Below are 24,323 nucleotides of genomic sequence, written 5' to 3' on the forward strand. Positions count from 1 at the left end.
TGAGTTAGTGGGTGGAGGCTGGAAAAGTGCAAGAGTGCGGTGATGTGCTGTTGGCAGCCTCAGCCCGGTGGGTCCGTCGGCTGGGCCTGGGGTGTATGCGGCCGGTAGTCATTGTGTACTGATGTGCAAGTCTATGTGTGTTTATTGTTTTGTTGTTGCAGTGTAGTGAAGTTTGTGCGGTTTGTTGTGCTGGAGGCTTGTGGTTGTGTTTGGTTCGCAGTTTGAGAGGTGTATGGAGAGGAGGAAAATTGTTAGTGGTATTGGTTAGTTGGTGTCTCTGTCCTGAATTGACCAGTTGGGCTTGCGTAACCTTTGGTACCCTGTGCCTCTGAAGATTCTTGCCCGTTTTGCATTCGAGGCCCCTTGAGCATCTCGCTGTCTCCTCCGCCCGTTCCGTTAACAACCTTGCATGTTCCTCACCCCCACCCATATGACTAGTGCACCTGCCAGTGTCCATACCTCAGTTAGTGTGGTGATTGATGGTATCTCGCCAGTTCCACAACCCAGTGGTACCCAGTTGAAGCTATACAGGCGGGTGGTGGTTGGTAAGGATTGGTTGGGATGTTGCCTCTGTCTCCATGGGTCTCGCATGTGAACCACTCTGTCCAGCATCACGCCTCCCGGTGCCCTGAGAGCTCCTCAGTTGGTTCTGGGAGCCTGTCAGTGCCCTTTCTTGTTTAGTCATTTGTCTTACTGTTGTTTCGGTTTTCGTCTCTGGTATTGAAGAGCCAGGTTTTTAGTAATTTTCTGAATTTAAGGTGATCTTTAGTGTTCCTTATTTCTTTTGGGATGTAGTTCCAGGTTTTTGCGGCTAAATGGTAGAAGGTGGTGCCTCCGAGTTTTTTCTTGTTGTAAGATTTTAGTTCCAGGCGAATTTCGTTGGTTTACCTGAGGGGTCTCGTTGGTTTGTAGATTATTTTCTTTTGTAGGAAGTCTGCTCCTTGTCTGTAGATTGTCCTGTGCGTTATGCACATTGTTTTGAAGGTAATACAGTGATTCACTGGGAGCCAGTGTAGTGTTTTTAGGGCAGGAGTGATGTGGTCTCTTCTGGATAGTTTGAGGAGTAGTCTGGGTGCTGTGTTTTGGATCTGTTGTAGCTTCTTCAGTAGGTATTCCGGTATTCCGAGGTAGAGGCTGTTTGCATAGTCGATACTTGACATGATGAGGCCGACGATAGTGAGTGTTTTGTGTGTGAAGGAGAGGAAAGGTAGTATTTTTCTTGCTGTGTGGTGGAGGAAGAAGCATTTCTTGACTGTTGCGTTTATTTGTGGTTCTAAGGTTAGGGTGTTGTCCATCAGTACTCCCAGATTTTTTACTACCTTAGATGGTGATGCTGCGGTTCCCATTTCCGTTGGCCACGGGATGGCGGTTTCCTTTTCTTGGTCTTTGGATATGATCATGATTTCTGTTTTTCCTGGGTTGATTTTCAGGTTGTTGGCATTCATCCAGTTGAAGACTTCTTTTAGACAGTCGATTAGGTTTGAATGATCAGCTTGGGTGTCTTTGATTTTGTAGATGATTTGAGTATCGTCTGCGTAGTTGTAGCATGTGATGTTGTGTTTCTTGAAGATTCTGATAGCTGGAGTTTGGTAGATGTTGAAGTACAGTGGTGATAGTGAGGATCCTTGTGGCACTCCACAATCGTTATCTCGTGCAGTGGATTTGAAGGGTTTAATCCAAACGGTTTCTGTTCTGTCTGTTAGGAATGATTTAGTCCAGCGTAGCGCTCTGTCTGTCATACCTATGTCTTCTAGTCTTTTGGTTAGGGTGTCAAGGCTAACTGTGTCGAAGGCTGCGGAAAGGTCGAGCAGAATAAGGGCTGATGTTGTGTTGGAGTCTGCGTTAGTTTGTATACGTAGGTTTCGAGGAGTTTGGCCAGGTAGGGGATGTTGGAGATTGGTCTGTAGTTGGAGAGGTCATCTACGTCGCTGCTCGTGTTTTTCAGAAGTGGTTTGATGTAAGCTGATTTGAAGATCCTTGGTACGGTTGCTGTTGCTAGTGATAGATTTAGAAGGTTTCTGTAGTATTCTGCTGGTGTTCCTTGTGCGAAGATTGATTTGTAGATGTCCGTGGGACAGGGATCCATCGGTGAACCCGCTTTCTTGCTGTGTTTTACCAGCATTGCAAATGCTTCTGCTGATATTTCAGGAAAGTTATTGAGTTTGTGCTGCGGTTTTGAATTAGGTTTGTTTGGTTGTATGTTACTGTTTGTTGGCCTCTGTTGAATGGTTTGTCGGATGTCGGAAGTGATCTGCAAGTTCGTTGCAGAGTTTCTCCGAGGGGGTTGGGGTGTTGTCACATCCTGGTGGGTTTCTCATTTCTTTAATGATGTGAAACATTTCTTTTTGTGTGTTGGTGGCCTTTGTGATTCTGTCATCATAATGCCTTCTCTTTGCCTTTTGAATTTCCTTCTTGTATGCATGGATTTGCTTCTGGAACAGTGTTCTTTTGTCTAGGTTGTAGTCTTTCCTCCATTCCATTTCCATCTTTTTGTTTTCTTTTTTCATGGTGTTTAATAATGGGGTGAATCATTTTGCCATTGCTCTCTTTTGTGATGGTGTGAATGGTTTATCTGGGGCCATCTTGTCAATTATATCTGCAATCCATTTTTTAAGTATCTCTGCTTTCCCGTCTAGGTCATCTAGGTCTAGTTCTGTTGTTGACGGCTTGGTTAACTCCAGTTGTTCGAATAGGTCGCTTTCTTTGATGTCTTTCCAATTTCTTTTTGTGGTGGTTGTGAGTTTGGGAGGTTGGATGCAGACTTGCATAGGCAGAGTGATTACGAATGGGATGATGAGATGGTCGCTCCATAGTCTTTGTATTGGTGGTGCCGTGGTGATGAGTTTTTCCTCGGCGAAAATTGCGTCCAGGGTGTGTCCTCCCGAGTGAGTTGCCGCTTTTACTAGTTGTCGTAGTTTCATGTTGGTGAGTTGTTCAGTCAACGAGTTTTGGGAGTTGGCATGACTGTCTTCGAACCAGATGTTGAAGTCCCCCATGATGAGTAGGTGTTCGGAGTTGATGACTATGTTGGTGATGGCTTCTATGAAGTTGCCGACGAAGGAGGCATCATAAATTGGAGGTCTGTACACCAGGATGAATGTGATGTTAGTTTTTGTGCTAGCTGTTAGGTGTATGACCATGGACTTGCAGTTGAGGATGTTGAGTGGTTCGTCTGTTCTTATTTTTAGGTGTTCTTTAAATGCTATTGCGATGCCTCCTCCTTTTTTGTTTTTCTGTTTAATTGAGGTCATTTAAAGTTTGCTGGAAGGCAGCTTTGGAGTGTGATTTTGTAGTTGTCGTCCAGCCAAGTTTCTGTGATGAATGGGATGTCAATGCCATTGTCGTCGAGTAGGTCGAAGATCTCTGTAGAGTGTTTTGACATGGATCTTGCATTTATTAGATTGCAGTGGAGTTTGGAGGTGTAGTTTAGTTTGGGATTTCTTGTTTTGATTGTCTTCTGATCTTGTTGAGGTGTAGGTTTCAGGTTGTCGGCGTCCTCAAATAGTTCTTCTAGGTTTTGTCTAGGGTTTTTGTTTTCATCAGGTTCGTCTTCCAAGGGTTGTGGTTGTGGATTGGGGGTTCTTCTTGCTTTGGTGATGTAAGGTGTTATCGCTTCAGTCGTGTGTTTGTTGTTTCTGGTGGTGTTTGTCCTCCTTCTTCGTGATTTTGTTAGGTTGTTTGATGTTGCTGCTTCTGGCGTTGCGTCGGTTTGGTCTGGTGAGCAGGTCTCAGCGAGGTATGGAGTTAGGTAGAGGGATTTGTCTCTTCTCTCATTGTTGGTCCGATTTTTGATCCTGTCTGTGGGGGTGTGTTCTGTTGTTGAGTGTCTTAGTTGCGGTTCCGGAGTGTTGGTTCTTTCTTCTCTTCTTTCCCTCGGAGTGGGTCGCTTGCGCGGCATTTGTACAATTCCGAGTTTGTTTTTTTTTTTTTTTTTTTGTTTGACGTCCAGTCTGTTCTGTTTTGTCTTGTGGTGTAGTACTTGGTGTGGATGCTGTCCGCTACCGGATTTAGTCTTTGTCTGTAGGTGGGATTTCCAGCTGATGTTGACTATTTGTTTAATCGCTGTCTTGGTGGGGCTAAGGGAGGTGGTTAAGGGTTGTATAATTAAATAGTTGGGTTTTAACGGTGGCTCTCTTTAGTCTCTGTCTCCCTGAGCGTGGTTCACTGCAGTGAGTTAGCCATGTATGTTTAGGAGGGACATGCGTCGGTTGCGGAGTGACTTTGAGGGGCGCTGCTAGGACTTACATCCTTGATGTAGACAGGGCATCGAAGCCCTGCTAGATTTGAGAGACAGGTCTATTAATGCAATCTGAGTATCATACAATGCACTTTGGAGACAGAACCCTACTAAACTTGAGACCTGTATAGTGGGGGAGAGGCTTATCAATGTGGCCTGAGTATCATACAATGCAGTTTGGAGAGAGGACCCCACTGGACTTGAGAGACCTGTATAGTGGGAAAGAGGCCTATCAACACAATGTGCGTATCATACAGTGCAATTTGGAGATAGAACCCTAGCTAAGCTTTGCGAGACCTGTATAGTGGGAGAGAGGCCTATCGATGTGGTCTGAGTATCGTACAATGCAGTTTGGAGAGCGAACCCTGCTGGACTCGAGAGACCTGTATAGTGGGAAAGAGGCCTATCAATGCAATCTGCGTGTCATACAATGCAATTTGGAGACATAACCCCTGCTAGACTTTGCGAGACCTGTATATTGGGAGAGAGGCCTTTCAATGCAATCTGAGTATCATACAGTGTAATTTGGAGACAGAACCCCAGCTAAACTTGAGAGACCTGTATAGTGGGAGAGAAAGGCCTATCAATGCAATCTGAGTATCATAAAGTGCATTTGGAGACAGAACCCCAGCTAAACTTGGTAAACCTGTATAGTGGGGGAGAGACCCATCAATGCAATATGGGTATCCTATAATGCAATTTTGAGACAAAAACCTTCATCTATACTTGAGGATCCTGTATAGGTCTATACAGAGCAGTGGCTTGGAATATGGGGTTGAATGTGCCTTTCAATGTGGTCTGAGTATCATATAATGCAGTTTGGAGAGAGAACCCTGCTGGACTTGAGAGTCCTATATGGTGGGAAAGAGGCCTATCAATGCAATCTGCGTATCATACAATGCAGTTTGGAGACAGATCCCCAGCTAAACTTTGCGAGACCTGTATAGTGGGAGAGCGGCCTCTCAATGCAATCCGAGTAGCATACAGTGCAATTTGGAGACAGAACCCCAGCTAAACTTAGTAGACCTGTATAGTGGGAGAGAGGCCTATCAATTCAATCTGAGTATCATACAGTGTAGTTTGGAGACAGAACCCCAACTAATCCTCAGAGACCTGTATAGTGTGAGAGAGGCCTATCAGTGCAATTTGAGTATCATACAGTGCAGTTTGGAGACAGAATGCCAGCTAAACTTGGTAAACCTGTATAGTGGGAGAGAGGCCTATCAATGCAATATGAGTGTCGTATAATGCAATTTTGAGACAAAAACCTCCATCTAGACTTGAGGGACCTGTATAGGTCTATACAAAGCAGTGGCTTGGAATCGGGGGTAGAGTGGTTGCTCCACTCCTGACTCAGGCCACTCCTACCTTACTGGTCCAGACACTCCCCGGCACTTCCTGGAGCAGCCTCCGCTAAAGCCGCCCCTGGCCTTAGGCCCCTAGCCACGGGCTGCATGGGTAGGGGGCTGTCCTAGGAGGAGCGGTGGTGAGGGCTGAGAGGACCAATGGGTGTAGGGGGGGTGGGGCGGGAGGGGTGGGGGACGAGATGTAGGAAGAGGGCGCAGGGTGGGAGCGGGTCTGGAAGGGGCCTCTGGCCTTTCCAAATATTCAGTGATCCCACAGAGGCCACTGGCAGCAGACAGGGGCAATGCTCACTGCGCTCCGATGCGCTGAGGGAGGTTTGGGGGTCGCCCACTCACCTGCACGGCCCGGATGGAAGTAGCGTGCAGGTCGAGATGGGCTCAACACACAGGGATCAGGCGGGCCTATCAGGGCCAATGGGAGGGACCGGAAGCGGGCACAGGGGGAAGCTGGGGAGGACGCGGCCTGCGCTGGGGGAGCGAGCGGGGGCTGGGGCACTCAAGGGGTAATGGATGCTGGGGTCAGGGCCTGGGGAGGTTCAGGGGGGGTCACCTACTCACCTGCACGGCCCGGATGGAAGTGGCGTGCAGGTCGAGATGGGCTCAATACACGGGGATCAAGCGGCCTATCAGGGCCAGTGGGAGGGAGTGGAGGCGGGCACAGGGGGAAGCTGGAGAGGACGCGGTCTGTGCTGGGGGAGCGAGCGGGGCTGGGGCGAGTCAGGGGGGTCACCCACTCACCTGTATGGCCCGGATGGAAGTCGCGTGCAGGTCGAGATGGGCTCAATACACGGGGATCAGGCGGCCTATCAGGGCCAGTGGGAGGGAGCGGAGGCGGGCACAGGAGGAAGCTGGGGAGGACGCGGCCTGCTCAGGGGGAGCGAGTGGGGGCTGGGGCACTCAAGGGGTAATGGATGCTGGGGTCAGGGCCTGGGGAGGCTCAGGGGGGCTCACCCACTCACCTGCACGGCCCTGATGGAAGTGGCATGCAGGTCGAGATGGGCTCAATACACGGGGATCAGGCAGCCTATCAGGGCTAGTGGGAGGGAGCGGAGGCGGGCAAAGGGAGAAGCTGGGGAGGACGCGGCCTGCGCTGGGGGAGCGAGCGGGGGCTGGGGCACTCAAGGGGTAATGGATGCTGGGGTCAGGGCCTGGGGAGGCTCAGGGGGGTCACCCACTCACCTGCACGGCCCGGATGGAAGTGGCGTGCAGGTCGAGATGGGCTCAATACATGGGGATCAGGCGGCCTATCAGGGCCAGTGGAAGGGAGCGGAGGCGGGCACAGGGGGAAGCTGGGGAGGATGCGGCCTGCGGTAGGGGAGCGAGCGGGGGCTGGGGCACTCAAGGGGTCGTGGATGCTGGGTTCAGAGCCTGGGGAGGCTCAGGGGGGGTCACCCACTCACCTGCACGGCCCTGATGGAAGTGGCATGCAGGTCGAGATGGGCTCAATACACGGGGATCAGGCGGCCTATCAGGGCCAGTGGGAGGGAGCAGAGGCGGGCACAGGGGGAAGCTGGGGAGGACGCGGCCTGCGCTGGGGGAGCGAGCGGGGGCTGGGGCACTCAAGGGGTAATGGATGCTGGGGTCAGGGCCTGGGGAGGCTCAGGGGGGTCACCCACTTACCTGCACGACTTCGCTTCGGGAAGCAGCCAAGCAATGTACAACAATAGGTTAATAACAATACAGGTCAGGGGTCACAAGATTACAGAAGGGATGTGTAATGTTACAGCTAAGCAACCATAGCAGTAATTAGGAGTGAGGTGGGATTTGGCCTGTGGGTGGGATCAGGGTTTTCTATGATATATGAAGAAGGTGCTCCTTGAAGAATTGCCTGAATTACATGAGGGTTGAAACAAGTGGAATTTTGATGGCTATGAGGTTCTACAGCCTGGGGGCATAAATCAAGAACACCCATTTCCTGTTTTTTCATTTTCTGCATTTTTTGCAGCTCCAATCTGGCCAGGTCCTGGCTTATTATGGAATGTTGGCTGCTAGAGATGGTGAGCTTGTTGGCTAGCTAGGAGGGATCATGCAAGCTGGAGTCTTTGTAAATGATGCAGCTGGTCTTGAATCCGATTTGTGCTTGTAGGGACAACCAGTGTCGTTTCATGAGTGTGGTCATAATGTGATAATTTTTTGGAGAGTCTTTGATGAGGCAGGATTTATTGTGGAGTACATTTTTAATTGGTGGCAGGGGCGGAGGTGGGAAGGTCAGTGAAGTAGTTCATTTCCAATATCCATATGAGTAAGGATAAGGGCCTTCTCTGAAGTTATTGTCTAGAAGGAAGGTCATGGTTTTCAACAAACACAATGAAAACATTTCTTTGTGCAGGTTACAGAAGATTTATTGAGGCAGATGGTCTATAGGAACAAATCATATTGCCATGTCCCCCACATCTAGAAATTACAGCTGGTAAGTAGCTATCTCAAAATATAATACAATCTGCTCTTGTCAGTTTTTAGAAAGGAGAAAGATTTCAGATATGTCTAAGGGCACTGTGGCCCATTTTAAGTTAGACTGGGGAGAAAGCGCGGGCAGATTCAGTGAGACCAACACGCCTTTATGCAAACCCCTGAATCCTGGATTGGCAGGATGGGTTCTTGGAAATTGTGGGTGAAGTTGAGGAGGAACACCACACAGGCAGATATGATCTATTATGAAACATTGTACATACTATAGTGCAGGAACCTAAGAGATCAGAATATAATATTCCCAAAATCACAAGGCTTTTCAATAATACATTCAGTTTCTGGTGCTGATTGCATCCGTTCTTCCCCTTGGTTGCAACACAAAAGCTCTGGGTGCGTGGTTTGCCCAAACTCGCAAGACTTAATTTTAATAATTTCCTCCAACTCCAGTTATCTCTGCTTTTCGGATTGCTTTCTTTCCCGTGGGTGGAACCTAAGAGCTCCGTACATAATGCCCATCAAAGATGACAGAACCTCACCTCCATGAGCTAGTTACTTTTCTTTCCTCTCCAGAGAAAACATGACGGCCAATTGTACCACTTAACCATGATTAAAATGATCTGCTGTAATGAATACTTCCATCTAAAAGTGCAGATTTTTTCTTGCAGTCCCATTGAGCCTCAGAGCTAACAATGTACTCCTCGCCAAAGATCCAAAAAAGATACAAATCAAAGAGTGTGCTATCTCCCACTACTTTTGTTTTTTATTTCCTACTCATGGACCTTTAAGTGTCTATGCGGTTTCCTGGATTCACAAGGCTACACTGCAATAAATCCATCAATCTCCATGTGCGGATGGCTTCCCTTTCCTGGCATGAATATAAGAGTGGTAAATGTATGATTTGCCCTAGATATCAAAGTACTACTTGCTATGGTTAAGAACAACCCACCCTCCCCAATATCATCTTATTGTAATGCCTGTCACACCGTGCTTTAAATGCAATATCGATCAATTTCTGTTGCAAAAATCAGTTGTGAAATCTGAAGAGCACTGTTCAATGTCCAGGTCAACTAATATTATGACTGATTGTTTACATGTGTGTAATATTTTATGAGGCAGGATTGCATTGCATTGCAGTTTAAGATAACCAATATTGGGTTACATGTCAATCTAGTGCGAAGCAGTTTCATGATTACAAAATCAAATGTTATTTGAATTTGCTTGAATGGATTTTCCTATCTAGGCAAGTAGATGAAATATTTTAAAGCTGCATTTATGTACAGCTATTGGTTTTTTTTATAGAAGGAAATATTTGGATATTTTTATGTGGTGATTTTTAGAAATGTTTTGATTTCTTTTGTGTGTGGTGGTCACCTACCCCTAACATGTCTGAAAAGAAACACATAGAATATGAAATTGTGCCAACCTCTGTCCATTAGATCTACCTTTGTTTGCTATCTAGCGTTTAGAGATCAGACAACCAGAAGCGGGCTGTACTAAAACTCCAGCGACTTGCAGGGCCATAAATCAAGCCCAAGGGGTTGCCTCTTGACCAGAGGCCATATGCTGCGCAGCAACGAGTTGCACCATTTTGGAAAAACAGTCTGCAAGTACAAATGTTTTCTTGTAATATAATGCACATTAATTTACTATATTATTGTTGTAGCACATGCTACAGATCAAAATAAAAATATATCCAGGAATATTATTCTCCTATAATACAATGCAGCAATTAATTTACTATAATGGATCATCAGAAACTGCAGCTGACAATTGTCACATATAAGGAAAACAAACGATGGACAGCACCATTATCACAGAATTGACAGACTCAGGTCCAATATCATTGTGAGGCCTGTCCAACCAATCCAAAATGGGTTCAGTGAAAATGTTGTTTTAGTCATGATGAAATGGCCAAATAAAAGGTATGCTGCATCACAGAGACGTTTATTTTTATGGATTGAAAGTTTCTATTTTAAATTCTTTATCCACACTGTAACGCTGTCCAAAATGTGGAAAAACAACAATGTATCAAGCAGCATGGAAACAATAAAACTCTTAAAAGTAAGACTTGAAAATTGTCTCCCCAACTTACACAATTGCACAGCTTCTACAAAATGTTTGACACTATAACAGAGCGTTCACCATGTTGTGCATAACACCTGATTGACACCATGCCCTCTTCTTATACTAGCATTCTCAGCATTAACGATGTTAACTATTCTGAAAGTGCAGTGAGATATGCAATGAAACACGCTGATTCCCTGGTGTACACTCCGCTCAAACAATAGCTACTATTCACTATGCTTAAGGTGCCGCGCAACATTTATAGGTCTGTGTGTGTCAATCTGCGCACCGGCATCTGACTGTTTCTTACTTGGGCTATTTTACCGTGATCTATATGCATGGCTCTAGCTTTATTACTTTTTACCTGTTGCCACCAGCCAAAGTGTATTATATGCTACCTGTTGCCGTTAGCCTTGGTGTATTATATGCTACCTGTTGCCACTAGCCTTAGTGTATTATATGCTACCTGTTGTTACTAGCCGTAGTTTATCATCTGCTACCTGTTATCACCAGCTTCAGTGTATTATATGCTACCTGTTGCCACTAGCCTTAGTGTATTATACACTATCTGTTGCCACTGGCCTTAGGTGTATTATATGCTACCTGTTGCCAATAGTCTTAGTGTATTATACGCTACCTCCTTGCTTTTCCTTCAAACCCGGTCACCACGGAAACACTGTACGTCTATGAAGCTCATCGCTTCTAGACTACTGCTCATGATGTTTTGGTTCCTTCTGACACTCTGTATCCCATTCCTACCATTCACCACAACCTCGAGCATTAAGCCTTCTGCCTGCAACCCCTACACTTCTCTTACACCTAAAATACAGCATTCTGCTGCATGCCCTTCTTACACACATAACTCTACCCTTCCCCACCTGAGCCACCATGCCTTAACCTTACCCACCACTATTCTGTACTCACACATGACTGACCCTTTTTGCACCATGCCTTGCTCCAACCCGTACTTGAACTCACCAGCTTTGTGTTTGAAACACTTCGCTACCAAGCCTATGCCCAATCAACCATGTGCTCTCCACCTCAGGAACCTCAGATTAGGTTCAAGATTCTGCCAACAAATTCAACATCCACACCACCGTACCAATACCAAACTCCAAATGGCCTAGGGTAACACTACATCAATATCTGATCCTATTGATATCACATTGCCAAACTCTAAAGATGTTGCAATTCTCCTTCATGATAGTCCTAACACTGCAAAGGACATTATGATCAAAGGGGCCCTCGTCAATGCCAGATCCCTCTTAGCTCACGCACTTGACATAGGCGACTTTATTGTAACCCAAGACCTTGACTTCCTAGCCATTACTGAAACTTGGCTACACACTGCAGCTGGAACTTCTTTGTCCTTGGCCATCCCTGACAACTATGCCATCATTAGATGCAACAGGAACTTCTACCACTCTAAAGGTGGCAGCGTTGCCTTCATCTTTAAAAGGTTGCTCGAACTTAGGCCCATCCCCAATCAGCAGATCCCCTCAGCTGAATTATTATCAGTTAAATTGCCAATATCACCTAATCAAACTGCCACAATGAATCTTATTTACCGGCCACCAGGACCTATTACTACCTTTATTGATGACATCACATCCCTCTTTACAGCTAACACCAAACCCAAGTACCAAATTATACTACTGGAGGACCTTAATTTGGGATTCCAAGACCCAAATGACTCTAAAGCCCTTGATCCTGCCAGTACCTTAACAGACTTAGGATTCACCCATCATATCCCTGCACCTACGCATAACAAAGGCAGAACCCTTGATTGGCTTTCTGAATTGTAGCATCAATACGGTGTCGATCACACTGTGCATGTGGTCAGATCATCACAAGATTACCTTCTACATTAAATCCAGCCACCAAAGCCCTAAACAAAATATCGTCCCATCCATCAGTACCAGAAATAAGGACATTACAAAAGAGAAACTGCTCCCTCTTATCCTTCCCCCTCCTCAATAATGTATCATTATCTTACTCAGACCCCACAGCATTAGTAGATACCTATAACCGAACTATCAAAAAAGCGCTAAACTTCATCAGGCTTGGATGGCGCATCATGGGCTTTGTTTAAATGATGAAAAAACCGAGCTACTTATCCTAGGCTCCCACCATAGACTCAATAAATTGTATTCCACCTTCAAATCATTTGTCATTGACGGCAATACAATCAAGGTATCCAGTGATACAAAAACTTTAGGTACCTATCTTGATTCTACCTTATCCGTCACAAGACAAACTAACGCTGTGGTCTCGGCGTCAGCCTATACATGCAAACTTATCACCACATGCAGATCCTTCCTCACTGCTGCCAACTGCATCATCTTGGCCAGAACTCTCATCATGGCTAAAATCGACTACTGTAATGCCCTTTATCTTGGAACCAGCCAAAGGAACATTAACAAACTACAGGTAACACAGAATAATGCCATTAGAGCTGCTCTTAACATCCACAGGAAACTTCACATCTCTGACACCAGGCGCAGCTTACACTTGCTCCCTGTTGCTCACAGAATATCACTCAAAACCCTTGCGCTCACGCATAAGTGCCAGTCCAATCTGGCACCTGCGTACCTAGCTAACCGCTTCACCCCCCACTCCTCATCCCGCCCTCTGAGATCAGCCCAAGCCCACACCTTATCCACGCCCAGATTTAAGCTGCAAAAAGCAGGCGGGTCTAGATTCCCAGTCCTTGCTGTTAAATTATGGAATACACTTCCTAACCCACTCAGTGCTGAACCGTCTTACCACTCATTCAAGAGTAAAGCTAAAATATGGCTCTTTGCATAGGACCATGCACCCCCATGCACCTAACATGTATCACTGTGTAAATGTACTGCATCCGTATCCTACTGTAAATTTGTGTATTGTCTGCACACCTACTTTTTGTATTTATTCTTGTATTCTTGTGTAACCTTGTCATTATGTCCTGTATTCCTTTATACCTGTACATATCATCCTGTACACAGGGCGGCACTAGCCACCTTGCACTGTTTGCTTCTCTGTAGCCATGTACTTTGAAGATATGCGCCCAGATGTCTTTGGGCCAGGTGCGCAATACAAATAAATAAGCACAACTAAACTGAACTAGTGTAGGAGCCATGGCAAAGAGATGAGGCTCTCCCTCTAGACCTAAAAACGATCAGGAAGTCAAACAAAAATCCAGAGAACGGTTTACATGAAGCCATTCTAAAAGGCGAAACTATCGGAATACAGTGAGGGATTTTCCTACAGCCCTAGCCTCTTTAGTCTCCTCCAGCTGTGAAGCCCAGGTTACACAAGGGGGTTGGGGGCAGAGGGGGAATGGAGGACAAACTATCAGCCATTGTCTTCTCAGTGCAAAGAGGTCCTCAGTATAAATATCTAAGTCTAAAAACACCAATACATCTCACTTTGAGGCGAGTAACGTACACCAGTGTGCATTTATCATGATGAGCTTTTTATATTTTATAAAGTACTTTGTTTCAGGCTAACTGCATTTTAATATTGTTTGGCTTTTTATTTTCAAGGGCCCTATTTATAGACTTGCCTGGTCTCCATTCTGCCATGATGTCTTCTTAAGCTGCTCTGCTGACTGGAGTATTAGTTTATGGCGTCAAGATTTATTGCGTCCCATTTTGAGCTTTTCTTCTACCACGACTGCTGTCTTTGACATCATGTGGTCTCCATACTCGGCTGTGGTATTCGGAGCAGTGAACGAAAGCAGAGTGGAAATTTGGGACCTTCATGTCAGCACGTAAGTAGCACTCGAATGTTAGCAGCTTGAATTGCAGGTCATCACTGCCTGTATGGTTGGTGGGAGCAATATGCAGTACTTGTGGCATACACGTTTTCCTTAACACCACGGGCATGCTTGGATCATGGGCTGTAGCATGTATTTGAGCATTCTAATGACTGCCCCACCTCACATAATCCTTCCGTTGCCCCATTTCCTGCTTCCACCGGAAACAACCACTTACTTGATGATGTCCCTGTTTCTCCCACTCTCTACTCTCAGGGCCCACCATGAGAAGAGAAAAGCAGCTCTTTTTTTTAGCTTCATTTTCTTTTTTTCTATGTTGGCCATCTTGTCTTGGGCTCACATTTTATTATGAGAAGAGGCTCCCCTGCAAATGTCTTCACCTTGGAATAACTTTTTCTAAAAATCACTAATAGCACCCCAGATCTTTTGATAGTGTGTTAACAGGGATAAACACCTGGGGGCTGACTGAAACTCTCACTGACAACGTTCGATTTACTCAGGACCATTTCCTTTCAGGCCTGCCAATCTTCGGTTCCTGGTCTAACCTGTGGGGTGTTGCAAGGGTCAGCCTTGTCGCCTCTCCTTTTTATTTTATATGTGTGCCTTCTGGCAGACCTGATTGCTGAGTCTGGAGTCCTTTTTGCACCTATGCCGATAACACACAACTAGTGCTTTGGCTGGACTCCCCTTAAACCAAACCTTTTGGCAAGCTGCCTGGATAATATAGGCAAGTGGATGTCTGCTAATTGGTTAAAGCAGAATGGAAATATAACAGAGGGCTTAGTGTTTGCTTCACAAATAGCTGGCAGTCTCTGGAATTCACAATTCTGGCCTGACCGCTTGGCCCCTGCCCAGCAGTATGTGCGTCTGTGAAAAGCCTTGGGGTGAGGCTCCTTCCCAATGGTTCGAGAGAAGCACACATTTCGGCAGTCTGCAACGCAGGGTTTGGGAAACTTAAAACGTTGAGGAAGATACTACCCCTGCTACCATCAAGCAGCCGTACTATGATGGTCGCATTAACTATAATGGGTTCATTGGACTACTGCAACGAGATATATTTAGGGCAGCCTAAATACAAGATAAACCGTATGCAGGTATGCCAGAACTCAGCAGCAAGATTGGCGCTTAAGGCTCCTTGGGTGTCCCCCTCGGCAGCCCTTCTGCATCATCTTCATTGGCTCGCAGTGGCGGCACAGATTGAGTTTAAGGTACTCTGTGTCAATCACCAGACTTTACTCAATGCAGGCCCAGAGTATTTGAAAAACAAGATTGAGCGCTTCTACCCTAGTAAGAGCTTTTTTCTCTGTACCGCTAATACCAGAGCCTAGACGCCTTTGGGCCTTAGTGTGCGCTTTATATGTTTTAAAATAAATAAACAAATAAATAAATACATCAGGCTGGTGGGATTTCAACAGCTAATTCCACCCTCCTCTCAAGTGTTTAATGCCAAATTAAATTCACCTTCTGTTTTTTAATGTATGGGGAAAACATTTTAGATCCTTTTCCTCCAGCTCCTCCATAGTTTATCGAAAATCCAAACTCCATAATATTTCCCATTCTATTTGATCATCGATTGAGAGGCATAATTTACATAGGAAATCAAGCACTAATGCTACTGTAAAGAGAATCTGTTCTACATATCATGAAATGTTAATACGTACAAGGAATTCTAAGGAAATAAATGTTTAACCTTAATGTTTTGTTGTCGGTATATTGTCCATAAATGATTCAACCTCCATATAGCCTCTCTGAAATATTTCTACAGTTAAACATTTGATCTCCTGTATGTCTTGCATTTTACACTACATCAGTCTTTATCCCAGAAATGTTGTCTGCATTTGTTTGTCCTTCATACACTGTATCCCGTAAGTTTGCTTCTTTTATTTCGTTTTCTGTTTTACAGGCATTTTTATGCATTTGCGTGACTATAACACCCCCTTATTGTCTCAAATACAAGTGTTTTTTCTCTATTGTTCACAGTTTTCTGTTGTCACTTATTCCCTACTAACCCTCCTCTGTTCCACTCCAACCACAGTTTTCCTCCCCTTCGACTTCTTATCTCCTTGGATCCAACTTGCATTTCCAAACGGTGCACATTGAGACAGTCTACCTAATGACATGCATCTCTATTGATGAGAATTGTTTCATACCTTTTTTTAAATGTTGCTTCACATTTTTACTAATGGCTATATGTGTGCTTGTTTTTCATTCGAATTAAATAAATCATCATCAAGATAAGTACAAAAAAGTGACATCAAGTAGTTTTGAAATTACGCTTTTGATAATTTTACTGTGTACCCAATAATGGTAGAGTCACGCAGAGAAGACAAAGATTAGTGACTTTCTTAAACCTAATAATAGGACAATATATTGGTGTATTTAAAGGACATATGCTATGCCTCTTAGTCTGATGTTATGAAAACATTGCCATTAATGTAACGGCAATTTAGGTTAATATAAAAAAGATGCATATTATATAGGGAGGGCTGTTCAAGCCTAGTAAGTTGAGGTAGTTTTACCCTAATGCTCTTGCTGTTGGTTGGAGAGGTTTTGGAATTGCAAGCATTCTCCTACTGTATGATAATACTCTCCTCAGTTCAAACAGTTTGGAAAATACGTTTTTTCGTGGAGTTTGTTGCATTTCCCTTCTGTTTTTGGGTGCTTTTTATTTCTCCAGGAGTCTTTGTTGGCAGAAGCATTTGTACGGGACTTTGTGGAAATTGTGAGACACCAAGAGGTGTCTCACCCACTAGTCCCCGGAGATCTGTCACCCAGGTGGCCAGGGCACAGCCATCGCTTTTGGATCCAGTTCCTGGGGGTGGACCAGTGTGGGTGAATCACCTGGGTGAGGGGTCCTTGGGAAGTGGAAGTGGGACACCAGAAGGCGAGTCACGGTATCCCCTTCCCTGTAACACCTTTACCCGATCCTGCAATGTAGGATACTTAGGAACTCAACTCTCCCGCCCTCCCTTTCCCAACACAAGCACTTTCTCACGGACAGCTCACTGTGAGAGAAAACAGACTAACCCCAGAGCCATATACCTGACATGTAACAATACAAGGGTCAGACAGGGTCAGGCAGTTACTGATCATTACACACACCTGACTTCCATCACGCTTTCCCACATGGATAAAATGCCAAGCACAAAAGCACCCTCTGAGGAAGGCAAAGTACACAAGGAAGCAGCAATTCCAAAATGGCAGTTTAATACAAGGCAAAAGACGGAAAACCCAAAGAGGATTATAAGGAGGGAAGTGCCCATGACCTCTTCAACGAAAGACTGTTACTTTACTGAACCTTTAAGAATAGGAAACGAAAGACCAGGAATCGAGGCTGAAGAATTCTGTATTGTGTGTCGGAGGTACACGGGGCTCTCCTGCATCGATAGTCAAGGTATGGATAATCGTTTGCCGCTGTGGTACTGTCCTTGGCTCCTACAACAAAGCAGCGCCAGTGAAGTCTGCACAGCCGGTGAGTTGGGGAGTCTGACACCAAACCGGTCTGTGTTGAAGTCAAGGTTGCAATCAGCAACATTGTATAGTGAAAACTGAAGAGAACTGTGTCTGAGGCGTATGTGGCAAGCGATGCAAGGACAATTACACCAGCAGATGAGTGATTGAACTTTGAAGCCAGGATACGATATTGTAGACAGAGCGGTCTGGCACCACGTGGGTGCTCATTCAAAAGTCTCTGTTAGGTATCCAACTGAAAGCTGACAAATGTGACAAAGGATTGTGAAATCAAAGCGGTCCTGCAACGAAAGTCTTTGATAGTTGATGAAATTGTGTAGGAAGTTGGCCCAAGCCCGGCAGAGGGAGATCAGCTACAAGCTTTTGGTTAAAGCAAGTTTGTGTAAAGTTATGAACATTGTGTTAAAAGGAATCTGAGCCCGACCGAGGGGAGATCTGAGCCCGACTAAGGGGAATCTGGGGTGAAGAGTGAGTCACCTCAGAAAGAATACTTTAAGAGAAATTAGATGCATGAATAAAGTACAAACTTTGTTTGGAAGGATCTGATCCTGGCTGAGGGGGATTCAAGGTGAATAACGAATCACCCCAGAAATTGAGTACTTGTGATAATCTGGAAAAGGAAAATCACATCAGGCCCTCTGAATCAAGAGACTTTGAAAGACAAAGAGACTTGGGCATGGAAGGCCCTGATGCAAATGATTGAACTGTATCCTAGTGCTGGAGAAGCCAGAGATTGTGCTAAGCACCAGTGTACCGCCTTGGCCCGTGCTGAAAATGTGGGGAAGGGAGGCCAGCTGCCTGACCATCCTGACATATCATGTTTTGAACACTTTTTTCTTTTTCGTAACATTGTTTCCCACACTATTTGTATTTAGAGGTAATGATTTGCAATAGGTTGATTATTATAGGCCCTTTTATTTTGACAAGATACCAGTAGGACTGCGTTATTATTATTTGATGGTCATAGCTTGCTCCTATCTGTAGATTTGGGATTAGATAGGCGTTTTTTAAACCCTTTTAGAAGTTCAATAAACACCCTTTGAACTGTGGCCAAATCTACCAAAACCCCAAAAGATCCCTGTGTAATCCAAAAATGACAATCAACACCACCTTACCACCACTTGTGATCCAGCAATAAATCCGCTGGATCAACTGGCAATAACGTTAAGAATTTAACAGTAAAATAATAATGGAATTTGCGCAATGAGGCACACAAAAGTTTAAAAAATGTATTTGGAAAAATAAATGTATTTCATCATGCCTATATCTCATTACAAATGTAATGCTTCATCTTTCAACCTTCGACTAGACCTTGAAAATATTCTTTCAGATAGATATTATAGTATTTGTGTCATCCCAAGAGCTGCTTCCACTCATCTGCCATGCTCTCTTCAAGTTAAGTTTGCTTTCTTCTTTCTGACCATCAGCAAACACATAGGAACAACTACATTTATGAATTGGGAAATAAGTGGTATTAGCCTCCAAGATGCCGGCTACAAGGCTTAGCATCAACAAAATATTACAACATAAGTCCACATGTAGGCAACACTCAATCTACTACAGTAGTGGCCCCTCAATGAATGACTGTTCCAAATGTAAGTTCATAGGAATAGTTAGGAATGTATTAAGAAGCCCAGCTGGAAATTCATCTGTTTGCATTATCAACCATCATACATTGCAACTGCATCCCTCATTACAAAGCACTACCTGAGCCACTAATTTCTTCCTGTAAGTTTCGTCACACACTTCACTACTCCCACCCACAGGTTTGTGTAACTGAATGTTTGTAGTGTCTCAGTAATAAAGTATGTCCTTCTACTCTAACTAATAGTACCCCTTTTTCTAAGTGAAGCTCATCACACCGCTTTGCTCATCTATCCTTTTCAGGTTAAGCATAATTGTCCCATCCTTACCCGAAGATCACTCATTTTAATATACAAATATCATTGCATGAATTGAACCCCTACTTCCCACTACAAAAGATTCTTTCCTTAAATCACCTTCTCAACAGATGTTCTGTGTAACTGTGTCAGTTACTCAGCTAAGAATGTGTTGTTGGTACAGAGGATGGGCCTCGTTACGGGTCCGGTGGTAACTGTGCTGGTGCTACCGGCAGGTGGCTGCCGGACCTGTAATGATTTAACGGCGCCTGACTTGCTGGAAACATCGGGGCATTACAACCCCGGCGGTCAGGTGCCGGTAAAATGGTGTTCCCCATTGCCATAGAGTCCCATTGCCATTGGACTCTATGGGAATGGGGAACACGGAAGCACCGGCACCGTTGTTAACAGTGCCGGTGCTTCCATGACGGTCTCGAACCGTTGCCACTGTGCCTGGTGGGGTCCGACCTGTTGGGCACAGAGGCTCTGGCATGCAGACCTGTAATAAGGCCGGTCCAGAAACAACGGTGCTGGTAAACTTACCAGCACCGTTGTTTCTGGACCCGCAGGCTCAGAATGAGCCCCGATATCTTGGAAAGGCCATCTTGATCATGTCTAGAGTTGTAATATGTGCTGAAGCCAAGTAGGATCAAAACAACACCAACACAAGGAGAGGTGTGTTTGACCATAGGCTTGTTAGGATATTTACATGGTTGGGCCAAACTGAAAAAATGCAGCAGAACACGTTTAGCAACAACAGGATAACTTCCTCTTTGGTTCAACAGGTCAAGTCATTTCAATTGGTGCATGAATCTCAATCTGGGCCCAACCACCGGGGGAGGAGGGGTTTTCAGTTCAGTCATTCACAGTCTTGGAGTGTTCAATTGTTCCCATATTTCTTTCTTGCCCCCTTGTCTTGAAGATGCTGGATGTCTGCCTCTTGTCCTGTGGGTACATCCTGTCCTTTCCTCTTCCCCTTGTGTGTCTCTCTCTCTACACCTCCCCGCTGCTTCACCGTGGGCTTGTACCTCCATCTTTTCCAGTTACTTCTCTGCCTACCCCCTGGGGAATGTCTCAACCATCCCTATGGCTGTTCCTCCTGACCTTCACCTGCTTCTTTGTTCTGCCTAGCTCCCCCCAAATATCTCTTTCCTGATGTTTCCGATCAACATCCTCTCTCTCTAGTCTCTCCCCCAAGTCCCTCCTCCTTTTAGTATCTCCAGCCTTCCTTCTCCACTCTCCCTTCACCACTTAATTCTCGTTCTACTTATCTGCCTACTCCTCAACCTCTCTATATCACCACCAACCTGCTCCACAAATTGCTTGCCAACTCCTTCCACCTACCACCATGAAACTGCCCATGACATTTATAGGCTCCTCATGATTGGTGCGGTAAAGGGATTGTAAGGGTGGGTTTTGAAAACCCTAAAATCCCATTTTTAATTCTGGGTTGTCGTGTTACGCTGCAACGTGAACCAAGTCTATTTCAGGGCCATCCTGTATATTTGTTTTTATGTGGCTGTCCAGAACTCCAGAAGATGAACCACACTTGCACAGTCCTCTCTTCCTTGCCAGCTTCAGTGGTTGCCCCCACCCCCAAATGCTGATGGATCGTTCCTAGTGCACCTCACGGTTACAGTTGACATTCCACACAATATGCTCCGTGCAAGTCATCCTGGGAGCATTATCAAACAGATTATTGGGGTGCAGACCATGATTAATTCCCAGTGGATTTGTTACAGGGCCAGATGCCAAACCCACAAAGTCCCAGGGACACCCTATGCCCTTGTCCTGAGGACTGGTTGGGTTGTCTGGGGAATCCCCTATATTCCTCCTCCAGGTCCAGCATTATGCCACAGCTGGTGACATGTGGCCCCTGTGACCACCTCAGCTCGTACCAGCAGGCACAGGCAGGAGGCTGTGTTGCAGCACCCATAGTTAAAATACTATATTATTGATTTTATCGAAATTAGTTCCAACCTGCCTTTGCAAATTCCTTACAACTCATGCTTGACACTGTAACTTGACATTGTGAATACATAGGCAAAATCCTTCTACTGTATAACAAGTAGTCACCTCAACTGGTATAATGCTTCTTGTGAATAATGCTTAATTTCCTGTTATATATCTCATGTACTCATATTCTATCCTCTATCTATTTAGACCATACCAGAGCGGAGTCAAGTCAGATGGTATTTTGCCATCTGCTTATTTCTTTTATTAGGAATTAGGGAGCAGTAGCTGCAAGGTATTCGGAACAGTGTATGCACTCCCCCATGAGATCCCTCTGAGGGACAATGATTGGAGTGAGTGACTTGCTTGTGGAATCATCTGTCCCATTATAAGGTGGTCTTTTACTTGAAACTGCTATTCTGGCACACATGACAAGCCTTTGACCCCAGATAACTGACCCATTTATCCTCATATTGGAACAGACCTTTTTGTGCCTTTGATCCAGGGTTGCAAGACTGTGTCATTGTGCAGTAAATCAAATGCCCTACATTTTATAAATACGATTTGCATGCAACATTAAGCCTTGCTCTCAAAGACGGACACTACATGGACCAGTTAGTTCAAAGCAGGAGCAACATTTCAGAAATAAGGCATAACTTGTCATCAGCCTGACCTGCAGGGCCCATGAGGTTCTCAGCCCATGGTTTTGGATACTGAATATCTGTTGCAACTCCAATTCAATGGTAAAGAGAAAAGCCAATCCAGAAGCTTCTGACCAGTTGATGTAAAGCATCTCTCTAAGCCTCTCAATAAACTATGGGAAAATGTGTCAATATGAGAACACTTGAGCTCTTTATTGAATTGGTTAGCTCAAGTGATCAAGTAATTGATGTGAAGTATCTGCAAAGTGATAGTAGGACATTCGCTTTTCAGTGTGGAGGACAGGGATCAGGTGTTAATGGACCTGTATGAACCTTGACATAGATCACCCCTTTCAATGCCACTGTAGAAAGTGCTGACTGTGTGCTTGTCATGGATACTGATGAAACACTGAATTGATGAACTGGGATCAGGTGTTTGGGTGTTCTGATGCCTTACAAGACCTATTTCTAGAACCCATTGCTTGTCTTCCTCAGAACAATGTTTAGGGTATTTGTTTGAATTAGCCTAAAATTATGATACCAATTAGAGAGCACGAAAAAGTGTGAAAGGACGGAAAGGTGCTTTCACTGTTAAAGTCAAAGGTATTATGTTCATCACTGATCCGCATCCACAGTGTGTGACAGGGTCAATCAGATTGAAGGGAGCTGTATTTCGTGCTAAAAGCTGGCATTCTAGACAGTCCAACTGTTGTGCCTTGTGCTCCTGGCCATACTGTTCTACTCACCTTTTAACTTTGCAATGCTGCTTCTCCTCCTTTGTATTGCTTCAGCCCACCTGTGACTCGATAGTATTGATTCCCTGATTCCCTGCCAGCTGTGCAGTAGTATACCTTCTCTGTTTCATACACTGATTCACAATAATTCTATGCCGCCTTCATCACGTTTTGAGATGGCGCCGAGTGAACATAGAAAAATAACTCTTAAAATGTTGGTCACTTTCTTTTGTCACGTGCATAGTATTCTTATTTTATTTACTAGCACTGGTATCATAGCCCAACACCACTTCTCAAAGGTGATTGCCACAGTGGTGATGTGTACCAGAAGGTAACAGTGCAGGACCCTACTTCTCTAGGGCATGTTACCATACACTGAAGGGCTGTTATCAGTTGGTATTGCCCGCTACCACAGTCACTGCCACCAAAGTAAATAGTCAGGGCTAAGGTCACTGTGGATGGGACAGTGCACTGGATGTTTTGACTAGATACACATCATCCTCAGTGAGTACCTTTTCAAAATGGATACTGCGCATGAATGTGCTATCAGGATTAGTCTGATTAGCCATGGCTAGGCTTGATGAAGTGTGCATGTCCATGCATGTCTTTGTGCAGTTGTTTATGCTTGTTAGTAGGGATCCATTTTGTAGCTCTTAAGTGGACGGAATACGTTTGCTTGTTCTTTCCTACTCGGGTATTTCTTTAAGTATGGCAGGTGTTAATGCCATAAGGGAAAAGCTGAGAACAATAAGATTCATGACCCTCCAAAACAGGTACGTTCTTGATTTGTTAATGACCATGGAGAGGGGCATGTGCACAAAAATTGGGCCTTCTTGCAGCACCTACACACCCAGTCACGATGAATAGAATTGGAATCTCACAGAGGCAATAGTTGCCTTAACAGAAATCCACACAAGAATGATGGGGGAGGTGGAAGACATTGTGGATGGTGACTGGCTTAACTACCTGTTCTCATGGATACCCCCCTGGTTGGCCAATGAATTTAAAATAATAGTGGCCATACTGATATTAGTACTATTAGCTTTCTGCATTCTAAGAATAGCAATGAGCCAATGCAAACAGACGGCCACAAGAGCAATAGGAATGAAAATAATAATACATTTGGATGCTAGCGTGCATGAGTACACACAAATGTACTACTTCCCCTGTACCCAAGCAATGGAGAGCCCCATTGCTCCTCTAGGGTCAAAATATATGTATCCTCAGGACTCTCACCGTTACACAGAGAACTGGCTAGATTGTGATTCCCATGGGAAGTGATGCTATATGACCTGGAGTCCAGATGAGCATGTGAGATGTGGAGGTAGCTTGAGGGGGGAAATTCGGATATGGATACACAAGGAGCCCTATTCAGGGGAGAGCAGAAGAAAGAGTGTGGTTTAGGACTCAAACAGAGGGGGGAATTTTCGGAGGCAGGTGAATACGTCATCTGTAGCTTCTGCCCCTCCCTCGGCCCAATACCGCACAGGTGAGAAAAGTTACTCACTGAGGCAACCGTACCTCCCTTATCCCAGGCAGGCCTAAAATGACAGAAGCAGTCAAACTACTGTTATAACAATAACTAGCACATGCAGATGTGCATTCAACATGAAGAGCATATACACCAGGTAAAATATGCATTTATACATGAAGAATATTAACATAGCACCCACAAGACATGTAGAATACTGACATGCTTAATGTATAATGTAAATGCATCATAAACAATAACATAGTAACAAGAGTGTAATTGAGCAGCCATCTTCTTTCAAATAGAGAACACAGCATGCTTTTAATTAAACGAAAGGCC

The 24,323-nt window shown here is 44.9% G+C and overlaps 1 protein-coding gene across 2 annotated transcripts in view; it reads left to right on the forward strand.

The window, feature by feature from the left end:
* Nucleotides 1-24,323, forward strand: part of DNAI4 (dynein axonemal intermediate chain 4) — a 779,679-nt gene that overhangs the window by 706,760 nt on the left and 48,596 nt on the right. For both annotated transcript variants that reach the window (XM_069641948.1, XM_069641947.1), the window contains one exon: nt 13,602-13,828. In XM_069641948.1, the coding sequence (XP_069498049.1) occupies nt 13,602-13,828 (227 nt within the window). The remainder of the gene's footprint in view (nt 1-13,601; nt 13,829-24,323) is intronic.

Source organism: Ambystoma mexicanum, chromosome 1q (assembly GCF_040938575.1).
Source record: "Ambystoma mexicanum isolate Mex_15411 chromosome 1q, UKY_AmexF1_1, whole genome shotgun sequence".
Lineage (NCBI taxonomy): Eukaryota > Metazoa > Chordata > Amphibia > Caudata > Ambystomatidae > Ambystoma > Ambystoma mexicanum.